Source organism: Anguilla rostrata, chromosome 11, assembly GCF_018555375.3.
Source record: "Anguilla rostrata isolate EN2019 chromosome 11, ASM1855537v3, whole genome shotgun sequence".
NCBI classification, from domain to species: Eukaryota; Metazoa; Chordata; class Actinopteri; order Anguilliformes; family Anguillidae; genus Anguilla; species Anguilla rostrata.
This window is the reverse complement of record NC_057943.1, coordinates 16346459-16365323: the sequence shown is the minus strand read 5'-3', so window position 1 is coordinate 16365323 and position 18865 is coordinate 16346459. Positions and strand designations below refer to the sequence as shown.

Sequence of the window (18865 nt, the reverse complement as noted above, 5' to 3'; positions counted from 1 at the left end):
AGTTGTGAGAAAAAATAGTAGCTTTAAAATGCAAATACTATACTTACTGCATACTTTTTTAGCCGCACTTTATAACTCAAGATAGTCAGTACTATGGCATAATACTGATAATGTTGATTTGTAAACACTTGATTTTGCATTAGTTTGTGGATTATAACACAGGAAGAAGTATCTTACAAGTACTGTAGCTACACAATTTTACATCCTTACCGTCAACTAACCTCACAAAAAAATGACACAAAATGATTTTTGTCAAATGACACAAGGCTTGGTCATCCTAGCTGAGTAGACAGCAGTGGAAATGCAGAATTCTAGAAACCAATCATAGGTCACACTCCGGAGAAAGAAAGACAGAGAGAGCACTCACCCCTCAGAACAAAACTGGAGCTTTGGTTCACGGAAACAGTTACGCCCAAATGCCCTCCTCATCATCCTGCCAGTGGGTGTAATGAGGTGTCGCAGGCCGTAGAAGGTCAGCATAAAAACAACAGAATGAGAAGCGGTTAGTCCACTGGAGACTGAACTCTTCAGGATGTATGGGGTTATGGAGCATTATATGGAGCACTGCTGCCAGATCCACAACATTATGGACAGAAATGGCACTAGACAGAAATGGTGTATGCAAAGAAGTAGTAGGGATGTAACAACATACTTTCACTAATTGCAAAAAGTGTATCAATAACAAGATTGCTGGGTAAACATGAGAAAACTTTAAAAGCCAATTAAAAACTGTTCTCAGAGCCTGATTTCAGAGCCTGATCTTTCACAGTGACATCATTGCTACAGAAATGGGAGACAACAATTCAGGACACTTTCTTCAGTATTGAATATGTTTGGTATGATAATGGAAAAAAAACCCTTCGTACCTCTCCTTGCTACAGATTTAAAAAAAACACCATGCTTACTGTACCATTTATGTGGGGATACATTAGCCAGCAATAGTTCTAGGCTTTTTTCTGTACTGTCTAGAATCAGACCCCAACTTTGGCCTTTTCTGTATGCTGAAACTATGCAGAGAGCACAGTGAAAATGGAAGATCTAATTGAACAAGACAACACTTCTGTCTTTGCATACACATTGGCAGGACCATTACATCTGTCTGCATAGAAACACTGCAGGTTTCATCTGTTATTAAAAACCAGATGTTAAGACGAATAACTCACATGCTGCGGAATTTAGTGAATAATTTTGACAGGGAACATAAACATGACCAAAATATAACTTAAAGTAAGTCTGACTAAACTCCATATGCTACTTCTTATAAATGTGAAGACGATACACCAAGAGAGGGGAACAAAGAACAAAACAAACAAGAAAAAAACTGTAATTCTAACTCTGATAAACATTTTATAGCTGTTTTCTATTTCCGTATGAAGTCCCTGTGCCAAAATCCTGGCTATAATCTCACTCCGTTTTACACAAACCAAACATGCTGTAAAAGGGAACTTGCGCTGTACTCTCAGGCTCTGTCTGTCTATTGGACGATACCTTCAGAGCCGGCCTCGGACAATCAGTAGCCCACTGATATTCATTTCAATGGGCTTATTCACAATCTGTGGGCAACAGAGCCTAAGGTAGAGGTGCAGATGATCCAGCATCGAGGGAAAGCTGTGTGAAGATGCCATCTCAGAGTTCTACATCTGTATTCAGCAGTGGTGGAGCTGTCATGTGGATTTCCTAAATGGCTACTGTTGTGTACTTCAGACTGCAGAATATAAATTCCTTCCACTGGAATGGGATTCTGACTTAATTTTTTTTTTTTTAAAGCCAGAAAATATTTTTCCTAGGGTGAATGTGTATGGATAGTAACTTATGTTAAAGCCTCCTACAGAAAATCCAATAACAGTTGTTTTCATTGTAAACATAATTTATATTTAATGGGAGATGATGTGTAGGAGTGAAGAGTGTCTATGTGTGTCCATGGGTGCAGAGTATGGGTGCGGAGTGTGTGTGCAAGCTACGTATGAGGCTGCTCAGAGCAAGCAGTGCTGAGATAAATGATCTATCCCATTGAATGTGACTTCTGATACTCCCTGTGTGTGGGCATTTCAGAGTCAGATACAGGCAAAGAACAGATGGGAGCCCTGGGAAGCAATCACAATCCCATCAGCATGTCTGACAGCAGGATCTGGCTTTGAATCCATTTTCAAAGGTAATAGACATGCAGGAGACACTAAACTGTGGCATGAAAGCATGTTGGCAGCCACAACATTGGCGAGATGGCAGAGGAGACCGTTTAATCTTCTTACCACTTTGTTATTGGACGTAGTGACAGTTTGTATTTAAAACACTGGGCCCATTCACAATATACTTATTCCTTCCACTGAGTAGGGTGAGTGGAGAAAGCCAAATCAAAATTATGTTCATCATGAATCAAATGCAATGCAATTCCATTTTGGATGTCTCTAGAAACAACAACACAAAAGTCATGGTGATGAAAAGGAGGCATTTCTAGGACGGATTTTAGAGTAGTAACAATTTGACATGGATTTATCTGAAACCACCAAGTTATATAATCAAAAAGTGTAATTCATTGAAAAAGAAAATGATGGGCATATGGTTTTGAAATCTAGGACACAGAAAACGTGTGGCCTCATAATAAGGGATATCCAAGCTAGAGGTGAACATTTTTGTATTTAAATCTCAATTGTACCATCTGTTTTTTCAATTTCATTCACAAAAAATAAAAAAGATAATATAAATTGTTTGTAGCTTTTTTATTTTCAGTTTGCCACAGTAATTAACAGTTTGATGTTTCTAATGACATGTAAATACCCAGAAGACACTCAAATAGGTAGAGATATGCACAATTGCAAGCCCATATGAAACAGTCAATTTTGTCAAGCTGACAACATTACCATCATTTGACTGGCCTTGGATTCTCAGAAATGCCATTTTTTGTACCACAGAAACAGATTCTTCTGAGATTTATTCCCATTTGATTGAATTTTATTTTGTTTAGATTTCTTTCACTGATTTCAGGTTCAGTGTATCTTTATACAAAGCGAATATTGACATTTTTAGCAACATTTAAAAATTATTTATATTGGAATTCTTACTTCAGAAGAGGGTTTCAAGACTTTCTTTTCAGCAACACAGCTGTGATTATGGAATCATTCTGCTCCCAATGCAAAAATGTTTCATTAGAAAAGCTTCCCAACAAGACGTCCATGACCATCAACACAATTTTTTTCCCCAAGAATATTTGGTTGCTATAGTTACAATATGGAAAAATATTCTGAAAAATGTATTTGCAATGACTTAAAAGTATCATTGTGTATATTTATTTGCCTTTGAAACAGAGTCTCTCAGGACACAGAATGGCGCAAGCTTCATCATCATCAGTCACTAGCCTCAAAGAGTCTGGCAAGTGCACCTCATGGTTTCTTCAGTTAAATGAAGTGATGATTTGGTGAAGACTGGGGAGGAATCTCAGGAAATAAATACTTGTTTTTAGAAACAAAAAGGTGATTAATCACACCCCGATATAGAATAGATCAAAAAGACTTTGTTTAAAGAAAAACATTCTTGTCTAAGGTCTGTCTGTGACCTCAGATGAACTTCCAAATGTGAGGTTGACTAAAAAAAAATGTAATGCAGATTGTGCCAAGCTGGGCCATGTCAGAGTGGCCACACGCCCTCAGAAAGTCTGCTGAGGAGGTGAACGACTGACATCACTGCACTGACAAATATCTCTGAAGAAGACTGACTGAAGATGCAATATCTCCAGTCTTCATATTTATACAGCTTGCACTTAAAAATAACTTCCGTTTTTAGTTTTCTGTGTAATTTCATACGGTTTTCCATTTGAAATTTGACCTAACACAGTATTCAGCAGGCAGTCATAGCTGTGCCTTCAAAATGGAAAAGGTGATATTATCTGATTAGCAGAACTACGCATGAACTCCCAAACTCCTGAATTCATTATCATGAAATTAATTAACTTTTCAGAATTTTTTTTTCTTGTATAAGCTGATGTCTTGGATAATCAGTGAGTTAATGTGTAGTTCTTTCAAAGTTTTTCATACGTGTTCTTTTTACTGGTTCTCTTTGTCTTAACAAGAGCATTTGGTCGCAAAGTTTAGATTGTAAGTGCTTGTGTCTTTAATCAGAAGGTTAATAATGCACCATTGCCAGGTTTTTGTCATTAGAGGGTCAAAAGTCTTAATGAATATATCCACCCATCCACCCATCCATCCTCCTAACTGTTCTAATCACAGTTTAGAGGGCTCGTTAAGAATTAGAAAATTGACATGGCTTTCCCTCTACGTTCATTTTATTCCCATAAATATCCACGGCAAGTTCAAATGTCTTCAAATATAAAAGGCCCATGAGTAGCTGGATAACCAAGGTGGGTTCCCTGTTTAAATGTATTCTTATTTAAAGACATCTGAAGTTTTAATGAGGCCTACTCTAGGCATTCCTGTGTGCAATGCCTGAGCACAAAGTATTGTATTTTTATTCTGTGTTGAAAGGACATGGTTTTGGAATATTTGGAAGATGGAGACCATTTACAGCCACATAATGCCAGCTATTGCACACCAGTGTTTTCCAACATCAGTAAATGAGTTCACTCTCTGCTGGCAGTCGATAGCATGCAGGCGCTAAGGCCATTTGTGAATATTCAGGGTTGAGCCTTCTCTCAAAATAGAAGCCAGTCAGAGCGATGTGAAAATAATAATAATAATAAAAAAACAATAGTGGAAGCTGACCATTTTGCATTTAAATGACTGCCAACATCCTCTGTGGTTTTGCTTCTGTGACCAGCATTGGTGAACGAGGTCAAAAAAAGGCAGAAGGGGCCCCTCTGTCTCCACACTGACCAGACAGAACGTGGCGAGGGCCACATGAGGCAGGGGCCAGCCATGACACCTCCAGATAACGAGAGCACATAAGCTGTCCAATAGGCGTATTGGCCATACCAGCTAGGGATGCAGAGGGTGTGAAGAATGGGTCACATTAAAACTATTTGTTACCTCAACCAGAAAATTCGATTGGTTGGCTGGAAAGTAATCTCATTATGGAGATTTATTTCTCGCCATTACAATATTAGCATTGTGCGTAAAGGTAATATTTGTGTGTGGGCATGCCTCGTGGCCAGCTACTGAAAGCAGCAGATGTCCTGCAATGTTCCACTACAGTAGCAAGGACTCTCACATCCTGTAACCCTCAGCTCACCGAGTCTTAGTTGTTGTTTTTACGACAACATCAAAACATGCCTTCAGTGCATAATCCCGTGTTTCACCATGAATAAAACGTTTCAAAAAAGAAGCTTTTCCACTTTGGTGGAAATTCCCCCAGGGGCCCCTTCAGGAGGCCTGACAAAGTGGAAGGGTGGACGGAATTAGTTTCAGCGCTGCAGCACGGACCAAAGAGTTCTGCCTAAATGCTCACCAGCGAGCAATGACACTGCTCTGGACATAGAAACTAAGATTAACTAGAAGGGCTCTGCTCATTGAAGGCAACAGTCAAATATGCTGTCAAAGACCCAGCTGGTGATTTTCAAAGACGTCCCCTGGGAAACTTTGTTTACATTTAAATATGTTTCTTTGTGCAGCGGTTCATGCAATCCTGGATCACATAATGTCACACAAATGTAACATCCAACCTTACAGAACCTCTATACTGTACTTCTGGGTATGGGCAGGTTTTAGGGACTCTCCTGTGTAAGATAAATCATAGTTTTATTGTTCCTTTTTTAGGGAATGGGTTGTTCTGGAGGTGTCTTCCAGACTGCCTTCCAGACACCGCTTCTGACACCCCATAATTAACTCCATCACATGGGAAGATTAATTTAAACATTGTGGTAATGATTACAATGGGGGTTTGAAGTGCAGTTATTTGTTTGTTCTTAAGGTAAAGGTGTGATGTGTGGTGCATGCTGTTACAAACCTCCCACAGTTCAAAGCTGTCTGGCAGATACTGCCCTGAAGACTTCCCTAAATTAGATAAATTATCCTCTCTTTGAAACAAGTGGGGATTTCTTGTGAATATTACCCACAAGTGGTTAAGTCTCCTTTTTAGCAGCTTCAGCTACTCCACAAGATTTCCAGGGATGACAACAGCAGCATTGCTATTTATTGTAATGATGTTTGGCTAAAAATAAAATGCATCATTAAAAAAGAATTAGGAATAGTTTGTCAAACCGAGTCAGCTGAAGGCTGGGCTTAAATGCAAATTACTGAACAATGTAAAAATACATAAATGCTCAAGAACATAAACTATGGTATGAACAGAGTGACAAACATTGGACAGAACCAACACTGACCTGATCAGGAGAAGGACGATGGTTGCTATGGGGTGGGCCACGGGCAGGGCCACGGTGATGTGGGTGCGGGGGCTGCTGGGGGTGGGGTGGGTGTTGGGGGTGGGGAGCGTGCTGGGGGTGTGGTGGATGTTGGGGGTGGGGGTGTGGTGGATGTTGGGGGTGGGGATGTGGTGGGTGTTGGGGGTGGGGATGTTGGACATGTTGAGGGTGTTGGGGGTGGGCATGGTGAGGATGATGAAGGTGATGAGGAGGATGGTGGTCATCGTCGTAGTTGTCCGCAATCAGCTTCATCCGGCTCTGAGTCTGGGGAAAAGACACAAATAGAATGTTGAATAATAATTTTCAAAAGAGAGCATGACTAAGTGTAGTGTTATTCCTTTATATTAACATTTAACCAGGGATCCCGGTATTTTTAAAATTTAAAACAAACTGCTGGTGCCACAAGTCACCTTTCTTTTATTAGTAGACTGGGGTGCTGGTCCTGGTTATTTGAAGGAGTCAGGTGGTCTGTATCATCACAGAAAAAAAGTACTACTCAATCTGAAACTCTGTAAGGTGCCATCTATAATCAATATTAACTACCATAGATGTGGCTATATTCAACTGAAATTACTCCTGTGGGGACAAATTTAAAATATGAGGAAGTGCATTATTATCTTAGTGATTAATGATGGCAATTTTCTCTATCATTGATGAAAATTACATACAAATATGCCCTTTAGACTGTGAATTTTCAGTTTAGCACTTAGCATGCCGGCATATTTTGGGAGGTTGACAAGGTTGTGTGCGCTTGCGTTTCAAAACGTCAAACACCAAACATAATATCATTCTATATTTTCCTTACACATTAGAATGTAGAGAAACATCACCCACAAATTGCTGGTCTAGCTGTTAGTGTGTCCTACACTCAACTTTATGTCTGCGTTTAACAGGAGCACACAGAACTTAACAGGGGAATACCATCACAACAGGCCTGCAGCACCTCCACTTGCATCTAGTCATCTTTATTTACCATTCAGATTTAGTTAATATGTTCTAATTGATCACGATATTAAAACTCATATTAACATTGATTGACATATAAAATAACCTGAGGGCCAAAAATTTCATTTAAATTAATCTTTTTTCCTGATGGTTGTTCTATAGTAATGTGAAATACTGGTGGCATTAAATGAGAAGATACAGAGGGAACCTATACCTATCCTTGCCCTCTACAACCCTACCCCGGCCACACCCTCCCATCAGGGCCTCTTAGATCCAGAACCTGCCCCTCCCCCAACCACCGCCCTCCCCCCCCCACCCCCTTCCTCCATTCCTAGCACTCCCACTGCCTCGCCACTGCATGTCCACAGCCCGAATGCTCACACAAGCATACATGGAGCGTCTGTTTAAAGTAAACACAGAGAGCGAACACAGGGGAGGGCGGGGCGAGGGGAGGGGCTCAGGCCTCTCCATCTGTGGACCTCGGCTCCATTAGCAGCTCAGCGCATTTCCAGATTCCAGGCCAGACATGGATTTATTTGGCCCGGGCAGCTGGGGAGGGGCCGGCCCGCCGTTTAATTGAATGCAGTCGCCTCCTCTGAGCTGTCGGCCAGAGCCAATGGCCGACGCCCTGCTCAACCGGCGTTCGCTCCCACTGCACATTGAGACAGTTTCACTCCAAGCATCCAACTCTATGGTGTGTAATCAAAGCGAAGCAAGGCAAGAGCTTGCCTTTTCTGACACAGGAAACATGTCTGTGAAAAAACAAACAAATAAAAGTGTTGTGCCACACTGAAGTAAAGATGAACATTCCGATGTTGCTCATTATGCTGGGTTTTAATTGTGACTGTGTGTAGCGCTGGAGAGACTGAGTAACATTCTGTTTGACCAAGAGCATGAGGGATCTGGTTTTGCAGCTGGGCCTCATTAAAGTCAAGACTTCTCTCTCAGACACAGTGATGTGGCACAAGTGTGCGGGGCACTGAGGACTGGTGGGCAACGCTCTTCACACAGAGGACAGCGCTGGGGGGAGCCACACAGACCCATGCCCATAATCTGCAGAAGCAGACATGGGCCACACATGAACCCTCCCAGGTTACGGCTGAGCGTGGGGAGCGCTCTGTTATTATTCCACTGTTGGCCGTCTGAGAAGTGTGTAAGCTGAGACCGTGTGTGAATAGGCACTGACGGTCTGTGCTGAAATCTCCCTGGCCCATCAGTCGAATGTCTTTCCAATATAAACTGCAGTACCTTGAGCCTCTCTCCCCCCAACTGCTTCTGCCTTGATAACGAATGTCTGGAAACAGGGAATTATTTTGCTTCCTCCTTTCCAAACGATATCCCAGGCAACGGCATTCGAAAGCTGCCATGTAGACACGAAAACTGAACTCAAGAGGAGTCCGGATACACTTCCCAAACTTGCTGTGCACCACATGCCAAGGTGCCATTCCGTGATGAAAAAAATGTTCATAATGCTCTTAAAAGGAATATTTCAGAATGCGTCATGAGAGTGTAATATGAAATGATGCAGCGACTGTGCTTGAGGACGAATCATTCACATTCTGAAGGTTCCTGCTGTGGCCCGACACCGCTAGCTAATGGTGAAATCAATCTAAACCACACGAGCAGCGGCCAAGGGAGTCTTGAAAAAAATCCACAGTCCGCTGATCCGTAAAACATGGGAGAGGGAGGAGAGCAAATGACACACTGCCACAGTAACACAATTCCAGAAGTGCTTTCCTCCGCTCAGCCAGGGCTGTGGCGGGGAGCAGAGGCACACAGCATGGGAAGCAGTGTTTAGATAGAGAGGAATGAGAAGCGCACAGATGCGGCAGCAGCGCCGTGTTCCTGTGGGCTGCGGGCTGCTGGATCAGTGCATAATAATGTCCAAATCCAGGGCTGATCGTCATGGTGATGTTGAAATGGGAGGGCAGGGGTGCAGAGTGGGTGCTGAGACACAGTCACGATCCACATACGTAAATAAATTGACGGATCACTACTGCATTAACTCACACGAGCATAGAAAGTAGAGAGAGAGAGAGAGAGAAAGAAAGAGAGAGAGAGTGCGTGTGTGTGGGTGTGTGTGTGTGCGTGTGCATACATGTCAGCCGGCATGTGTGTGTAGGTTTGCTGGAGGTTCTAGGGTGAGGGTACTGGGACACAAAGCAAAACAGAGGATTATGGAAGAAAAGCAGCAGGCGGCTGTCGGAGGGCAGCCCAGCGGAGCGTGATTCAGTAACTCAGTGAGCTGTGACTGGCAGCGCTGCGGGAACACCCCGCGTGATCCCGGGCCAATTTTCATCAAGGTATCAAAACACCATCTAAAGCTGAGGAGCACCAGAGGCAATGGATCTCACTGCGACTACATTGCCCATCTGGCACTTCTGCATTCCTAACGCTACGGCTCAAGGAGAGCGGGGAAAATCCACACTTTAAGCCAGACATTTCCCTTCTTTTATTTTTTTCTTGGGATTATGCAGTGCATTCTTACCATAGAAGGCAAAACACTCAAACCTCATGCAGGATAATGGCTATTTCCTTTATCACTTCACAGGCTTGATTTTCCTACTGTACCCAGGCCATCCTTCATTAAGGTATGCCAGGTCAGAGCGGGATAATGGCTAGTGTCTCTGAAAGAGACGCTGGGAATTACATGTGACAAGGCCAAGAAAAAAAATCTCTCAAAAGCAAAAATATGACGTCATATGTCCATAATGGGTTTGTGAGATATAAATAAACCACTTCTAACATTTCATACTTTTGACGGCCAACAGTCAGGGCTGTGTACATACGGGTGCGGGTGGTGCGGTAGGCCTTCCCTGCTCCGGATGGCAGTGAGGGATCACCACATGTTTGCCAGACGTTCAGAGCGCAGCCCTCGCTTACCCCATTCCTAATTAACCCCCTCCGTAGGGTAGCGAGACCCAGCAGCTGTCCCTGAGCTCCATAATGAAAATAGCCTTTATACAAGGAAACCTCAACCATGTTATGATGTGCATGTTTCAAACATCACCATTGTCATTGAATGTCAGATGTAACGCAAATGTGAATTTTTTTTGGCTGGCCGTGCCAGTGAATGTACATATGAATGTGTGAGAAAAAAACAAATTTTGTTGAAAAGTGTTACTGTAGTTTTTATAACAAGAGCCACAAGAAAACTCAAGATACATGACTGTATCACAGCCAGGAGGTAGCACTGGCATCACAACATACACATGCATATACTGCTGCTTTCGTTGTGCACATGTTAATGCGTTGCCTATTGTCAGCCTTACAGTAGGGTGCCTTGTTAACTTACAGTATATGATTACAACTAAATTAAAGTATTCTCTATATTTGTTCTGTCAGCAGATCTTATATTTTCATCAATGACATGCAAGAAAGGCATTAACACTGACAGGGACAGCAGTGCAAGCACTATGAGATGCAGGTGTCTCTTGGAGTAAGAGAATCGGCAGAGTGTTTTATGGTTTCTTGGTTTGCAGAGGCTGCCAAGGCTGTATAAAAATATCAGCGTTAGGGAGTGGCACATCTGTGAACAAACTGAATATAACATTTACAAATGAATACATCTGGAAATGCTAAGAACAGTTGTACAAACGGAATACCAAGAAGCCATAGAAATTTTTATTTAGTACAATAGCCAAGAACAATTTAATGTTAAATTCATTTGTGGAACATTTTATGAAAGGCTGTTAATTTTATGAGGGAGCAATGCTCTGCTTTTTTCCTTGACAAGCTATCAACACATGCATCATTTTACACTGACGTACAAATAAAGATGTTCTTCCAAGTGTCTGATAAACAGCATTTTACAGAAAGCAATACAGATTTTTCCATCCTGATGAGAAAATATAGAGAGCTGCTATGAGCCTAAATGAATAGTGTTCATGAATGGTAACATGAACACTGTCTCTCCACACAGTCTTGCTTGTGGCTGGCTGGTACGTGGTACCTTTTGCTTTACTGTAGTTGACCCGAACAGCTCAATTTCTGTAGACATATTCTGTTTCAGAAGGAATTCTGTGGATGGGGAAAAACTGTCCCCCTGTGAGTTTCTTTTCCATCATCTCAAGACTTCAAAGAGTAAATGCCTCTGACCATCGATCATAATGGGAAGCGCTAAGTATTTCCATTCATGAACAGGCTGAAGTGTTTCTGCTTTTTGAATAAAAGAAAGAAAGACAAAACGAAGGAAGGAAAAAAAAAAGAAAGAAAGAAGGAAATGTAATGCAAATGCTTAGTCCCCAAATAACTTGTCAATATCTCAAAGCCAAGATTTGAAGCAACACAATTCCTGGACAACACGGGGTGCTTCCCCATCAGGTTCCCCATTCATCAGCACTGTCCTGACGGGGTTAAAGCTCATCTGGATTTGTGATGATACGCTGCAGTGTTCTTCTCTGGTCATTATCTCACTGCCGTACAACCCTGGCAAGTACAGCCACAGGGCACAGTGGACCCTACAAGGCTCAGATTTCAAAAAGAGGTCAAAAAAGCCCATTGCGCAAACTTGCATTGTTTCTCACACCCACAGACTCCCCCTCGCACACACACAGGAGATGGTAAGTGGATGGCAGTGCATCATAATTCACTGTCTCACAGCAACACAGGCAATTAGGCAAAGCCAAAACTGCCTCATGTTAAGTGTGATGTGGTTGTCAGCTTCATGTTTTCCCACAAACTAATCTGGCCAAAGAAACAGATTTATGAACACCTGCAACCAGAGCAAGTGTGTTTTGCAGCTTGCCAGATGTACATATCAGATCCTTTTTTTTTGTTGAGAAAATACAGCCTTAAATCACTACATCATAAGGAGAGTACATAAAGTGCAAAAGTGCAGTATTCACAGATATTTAGATGTTTTGCTAAATTCAAAACAGTTTTCTCATAGTCAGCAGGTAAATGAACAAATGAAAAAAATATTTCTTAAGTTAACTTGCCCACAGGACTAAATTGCATTGCTTATGCATGCTTCAGAGGCACAGAGAGTGTTGATCCTTGGGAAATATCCATGGACTAACTGATTAAGCAGAGCATTCTGTGCATCCTTCCAGCTGCCAATCAAGGTCTGGCCCATGACACGGCCAACATCAGCAGGCCTCGCCACTCTCTACACAGAAAACAAGTGTGTTCTCTAAGCAGTGCAAAGCGCACAGGCCTGCTTTCGTGTTCTGTTCAAACATGCCCTCTGTTGTTCCATTTTTTGTATGTAAAAAGGTTTCATGTTCAAGGGAGAAAGTGCAACCACAGCTTGTTTAACATTACACTGAAAAGCAGAGTCCAGATACAGCTTAATGAAAGATTCAGAATAAATACATAACCAAGAGGAAAATGAAAAAAGAGAAATCAAGTGGACCTACAGGATGTCCGTCATGACGCTCTTGGCCTCTCGATTCTCAGACAGATGTTCACAAGTACACTCACAGTAAATGGTTTGTACACAGAGGAGGCGATGACGGGTTCCCTGTTTGCGTTCGCTGAGTTACAAGCGTGTGGAAAAATAGAATCTGAAGCAGGCTTCTGTGGAAGCATTCCACGGGGGAGTAAGCCCACTTGCCATGCCATCGCCGGATAAACTGTGGGAGAAGGGCTCACACGCTGATTCAAAAACACAGCCCTAAGAAGACAGAGCCGGAAACTCCGGGGCTCTCAGCCTTTCTGATTCACACGTTACGCGTGTAAACGCAAGCAGACTTCTCTCAAGCCTTCCCTGTGAGATGCTAACTGAAACCTCACGGCAGTTAGCTCGGCTCTGCAATGCAAGCACCCTGCCCACCAGGACATATGGACACCGCTGCCAAAGACAAACAGAACGATAAGATAATAATAGCCTCCTCTTAGTCTCCAATACCTCCAACCCTTAATCTAACACCCTTTAGTGGGAATTTACCTTTGAAAGAGTCTCGGAAAACCCAACAAATTGTAACCACTTTGTGTTCGCCACAAGTTCACAATAGATTTTGGCGGGATCAAGGTAATTCAAAGAAAAAACAACTTGATTGACTGATAATGGCCCGTATGGATTAGAGACAGCATGTAGTCATAAAACTCCAATACCGCCAAGGCCTCTCCGAAAATATTTTAGCAAGGTGGCGGAAAAGGAGCCGAGCTTTGATCAGCCATCTGGAGGCGGTTACGCGGTAAACGTTTCATTAACGCGGCTTACGAAACCGAGGCCCCTTCGCTCTTTTCATGTTACATTGTAGTTTCAGATGCAACACGCTCAAGCCAGATGAACGGGAATCACTCCGTATCTGCGCCCCGTGTCTTCTCTCTCCACCCCGCTGCCGTCTACGGACATAAAAATGACTTCACAGGGGACCGCAAGCTTGGACATTTACTCACAGGAAACCGTGACACACAGATGTAAATAAATAGATTGAGTTACAGATAATGGGCCTTCCCTGAAATCCGTTGCATTCTAAACCCCACAAAAATGTTTGTGTTTAAGAGGAAATGAACAAACATGGTGGGGTCACGGCGAAGCAGCAGCTGGCATTTTATGATGCCATTTCCCAGAATGAGCTGCACCGGATCCACCGTGACTCAGGCACTCTCCCCCCAGGTGTCCGGCACTGTCCTCATTAGCGCACACACTTGATGTGGAAGTCGCGGTTGCGGTAAGGCCTTCTAGAATTACTAACCCATGTACAGACTATTCCAAACAGTCTACTGTAACGCCAACAGTCGTATGATTGCAAGGGCTACATGAAAACAGTCTGCCTTGCTGTTCTGGGTAATGTCAGTTCGGATTAATTTTTACGTCCTAGTTCCAAACCATTTTATGATGATAGGATCAGTACTGAGGATGCCTCAATACGTTTTGTAAGGAGAAACTGACCAAGATCTACCCCAGTATTTTAAACAATTTCATAAAACACTTATTCTAAAAATAAAAGACATTTCTGTGTTATCCTTATGAAGGAAGTACTGAAAATAGCCTTTTGACAGCTGTTAAAAAGGATTTTTGGAGCATAAAATACAGTTCATAAATGGTGTTGATGATTTAATACAGCCTTTTTTTTTGCTTTTGCTTATCTTTATCAAAAGTGGCAATAAGGTGGAGGTGACTGTAAAAAAATACACAAACACACACACAGGCTAGTGCACAAATGTGTGTGTGTGTGTGTGGGTGTGTGTGCGCGTGTGTGATTGTGTTAATTTAAGGACATTGCTGGCAATTTTGCTGGCAAATCTTCACTCATTGTTCCTAAAGAAACCTCATATTCATCTGGTTATACTCTGTATACTAGGTCCCTTGGCCCTGTTATTGCCGCCCATGGCATGTCATATCATCTCTATGCAGATGATATTCAACTTTTCTACTCTTTCTCTCCCACAGACACTCAGGTCTCCGATCGCATATCCGCCTGCCTGAGTGACATCCAGAGCTGGATGACCAAACACCAGCTCATGCTCAACACAAGCAAAACGGAACTTCTCCATATTCCTTCTCTTACCTCTCCCACTTCTCATCTGCCCATTTCTTTAGGAGTCACTCCCCTACACCCTTCGCAGAGTGCCCGAAATCTTGGAGTTGTGCTGGACAACAGGCTGGCACTCTCTGAGAATATCGCGGCAACCACCCGGTCGTGCAGGTTCATCCTGTACAATATCCGCAGAATAAGACCACTCCTCACCAATTATTCCACACAGCTCCTGGTCCAGGCCATGATACTGTCACGTCTGGACTACTGCAACTCCCTCCTGGCTGGCCTCCCAGCATCAGCCACCAGACCCCTTCAGCTCATCCAGAATGCAGCAGCACGTCTGGTTTACAACCTCCCTCGTGACTCCCACGTCACTCCCCTCCTCATCTCCCTCCACTGGCTACCAGTGCAAGCTCGCATCCGGTTTAAGACACTGGTGCTTGCTTTCCAAGCAGTCAAGGGGTCAGCTCCTGGTTATCTGCAGAAGATGATCAGACCCTACAAGCCGGCCAGATTGCTCCGATCGGCTACTACAGGGCGGCTGATTCCTCCCCCTACACGAGCAGCAACAAGGTCTCGACTCTTTGCAGTTCTGGCCCCACGATGGTGGAACGATCTTCCAGTGGAGGTCAGAACAGCAGAGTGTCTGAGCACCTTCAAACGGAAACTCAAGACGCACCTCTTCTCTGTATACCTCTCTCCTCTTCCCTAAACCCTCTCCCATAACTAGTAAAAAAAAAAAAATAAAAAAAAAAAAAGTTTTGGTTCAGACTATCTTGTGTCTCCTTACTGTATGCTACTATAGTAAAGGCTTTTTATCTACATTTTATTCAATGGACTTAAGTGGACTTGATCCTGAGTTTGGTTACACTGTTGTAAGTCGCTCTGGATAAGAGCGTCAGCTAAATGCCTATAATGTAATGTAATGTTATACGAATAGCTATGGTTTCTTCGCAGACACAATTTCCCGGGTAATGTTATGTAAGAAAGCTGTGGATGCAGAGGGAGCCATAGTCTGAAGTCATGGCCCGAATCCATGGCCAGTACCTGCTGCTTCAGCTGGTGCATCAGCCGGTCCTTCTCCCTCTTCAGTGCCATCACTTCCTCCTGGCTCTTCTTCTTCTTGGATCCAGACAGCTCCAGTAAGGCAATGTTGGCATCCTTCTCACTGATTGCTGCCAGCAGGGCTTGTTGCCTGGGGTGGGTGGGGGATACAGCATTAGTGTTTTCACAATACGATAAACACTCACACACATGCGCACGCACAAGTGAGAGGCTCACAGAAATTCCGGAAATCCCAAATTCAGAAAGCGCCGGAATGTTCTGGAGCCCTTATTGAGAGAGTCAGCGTTCTGCATCTGGCCTGGTGAACAGGAGTTACACAGAAGAAGTGGGTGTGGTAAACTGGCTTGTGAGCAATATTTGTGAACTATGTGGTTTATAATCACCACAATACTCTGACCCCCTGCATCCCCCTTTTCAACAGTCTCAGGATGGTTCTTTTCATCATAAAACAGAAACGAGGATGACTGTGCTCTATGATCTAAACCCCAGGGGAAGGAGTTCTGGCAGTGTCATAACTCTACCTACGTCATTAAATCACAAACTTCATCCAGGGAACTAATGACCACCTTAAAGTTCTGAAACCACAATACATTGTGTGTGTGTGTGTGTGTGTGTGTGCTTGGCAGAGATTAAACAAATATCCACTGTGTCACTAATTTAGTCAGGACCAAGACAAAATATATTCAAGAACAAAACAGTTCTAAATTCACTATGCAGAACAAAATTAACTGTAATCTGGATTCCTGAAAAAAAATGGTTCCCCCACTAGGCAAAGCAGCCATGCCCTAGTATAACGCTACTAAAGGGTAGAGAAAAAAGTGGAAACCCAGTCAATTTCCAGTATGACCATCTGGTGATTTACAGTCTTATTAGCTCAATAAACTATTGGTTCACCACAGCAAAGAATGTGTAATGACCTTTCTGGTGACAAAATGAGAATGAATCCTAGGACAAAAGGATTCTTCTTAAAACAAAGCCTGTTCTTCAAGAGCCTAACAGCTGATGTTGCTCCTAAATCTCACATTTACATCAGCGGCTGCAATTCCTTTTTCATGTGGGTGTTTTATTTGGATGTAAAGGACTTGCCTTCCCTTCTCCCCCCCACCAAATAAAAAAAAAAGCTTTCTGGCTTGTGGGATTTGCCAAAAGCAAACATTTGGCGAGTGGGCTGGCCACGTTCAGTGCACTGAGATTAATGCTGTCCTTCTCAGCGTCTCTCCATGCGCCTCTGGGTGTGTTATAAACGAGGGCAGGAGGCCCACCATGGGATGTGTGTGTATATAAGCGCAACGCACGAGAAAGAAGAGATTTATCAACCACTTCCCTTTTTCCAAGCCTCCACCACGCCATGCACAGAACCCCCTCCCCCCTTTTAATTTAACATCTATTAACCACTGGCCCGAATCCAGACAGTCATCAGAACTCACCTTTGTGAGTTGCTTCAAGGATCCAACTATTAAAATATGTCCGATTTTGTTTTTTTCTTCTTATTGGATGCTTTTGAGGATTTACGAGCTAATGAGCCAGAAGTCCCTCTTCAAACACAGCTGTCACTGAGTGTCTAATGAAGTACTCATGCCAGGATACACAGAGTACACACAGAATATGTATACTGTTGTTTGCATAAGCACATAAGAGTATTGCAAATAAACTGGTTTGAAAAATAGCATATGAAAAACAGCTGAATTAAGCACCTAAATGAAAAATCTGAAGACAGTGAAAAACTGTAGAATGTATTGCAAAGGTGGAGGGTGGGGGTGCTGGGGTGGTAGTGTTCTCAGATTGCTTTCCATTTAAATCTTTTATGTTTTTTTCAAAATACTATTTCCATGATTTAAGTCTACTGTAATTTCTTTCCAAAAATATACACCACTTGAAGAATACATACTTTTTTCTGTGGAATTCCACAATGTGTTTTCAGTACAATTATCAAAGTCAAACATCTGGATTTGACCATTTTATCCAATTAATTGTGTCTAGCAACTGCTAACCTGGATTTTTAACAAAGTCGTATCATTAATCACAGAACTTTGGCTATCTGGCTTGAATATCAATCTGTCTCCCAACACCTTCACTGTTATTCCTCTAACATTTACTAGAAGGAAAAGAGAAACAGAATAGGGTTCTTGACAAGAAAAAAAAGTCATTTTATTGACTATTCTCTTGATTTTCTTCACATTAAAAGGTGTTTTATATCTAATCATTACACAGTATAAATCTGGCTGTCAGTGAAGCTCCAATAAACATACAGGTCACCCAGTGCCCCCTTCCCCAATGCCAAGTTTTATCCATAAGGATGTTTATCTTATCTTCAATCTGGGAAGCTTGAACTGAAATATCTGCTCTCAGAAAGTGCAGACATCCACAGCCCTGTTGGACATCTTCATGAAGGGTGAAGATGGATAGGCTCATTATTCATTGCTTGATTGCGAAAATATTTGTTTTTAGATTCAAAAGAATATAAAATGGCTTGCATTTCTTAAAACATTATTCTTTTAATGTGATGTTTGTTTTTTCAAAAAAGAATTGTATACATATCTTCAGTAACATGTTGAAAATTTCTTTAAAAAGTTAGAGCTATTTTAAAGTTTTAGTCTTCCCGTGTGCCATATAACATGCCTAAAACACAACAAAAGTACTATTTTGTGATGGTCATATGGAGTAATCACACAATTTGTTTAAAATATAAATGTCTAAAAGTGTTACATATTCAATATGCACTGCAAAAAATCACAGCATACAAAAACGTAAACTGAATCCATTACGATGCTAGGAGTTGAATACGAAGTGTGTACTTTTATTTCTTATTTGAAATTAATACAATTATTTCAGCACTCCTTAAAATGTGGGTGTAAATGCTTTAATACCCTCTACAAATAATACCTGCCATTATTGGTGTTATTTTTGGAATCACTAAGATGAAAATAGCCTATGGTTAATCTAACCAATCCCAGCAGCTCACAGTAACAACACACAGGGAACGAACATCCAAGTAACAAGTGCACCACTGAAACCATAAGTTATGCAGTCCAGCTTGGCTTGCCACTTCCTGTACCTCACCCAAATGACGGTGCATTCAAAGCGCAAACATACTTTTTTTTTGGCACACAAATAAAGG

General features: G+C 42.3%; 1 protein-coding gene across 11 annotated transcripts in view; it reads right to left on the bottom strand.

The window, feature by feature from the left end:
* Positions 1–18865, bottom strand: part of LOC135234092 (ERC protein 2-like) — a 232480-nt gene that overhangs the window by 44853 nt on the left and 168762 nt on the right. For all 11 annotated transcript variants that reach the window (XM_064298255.1, XM_064298254.1, XM_064298257.1 and 8 more), the window contains 3 exons: positions 15730–15877; positions 6269–6571; positions 368–433 (listed from right to left, as the gene is read on the bottom strand). In XM_064298255.1, coding sequence (XP_064154325.1) covers positions 407–433; positions 6269–6571; positions 15730–15877 — 478 coding nt within the window. In that variant the 3' untranslated portion in view covers positions 368–406. The remainder of the gene's footprint in view (positions 1–367; positions 434–6268; positions 6572–15729; positions 15878–18865) is intronic.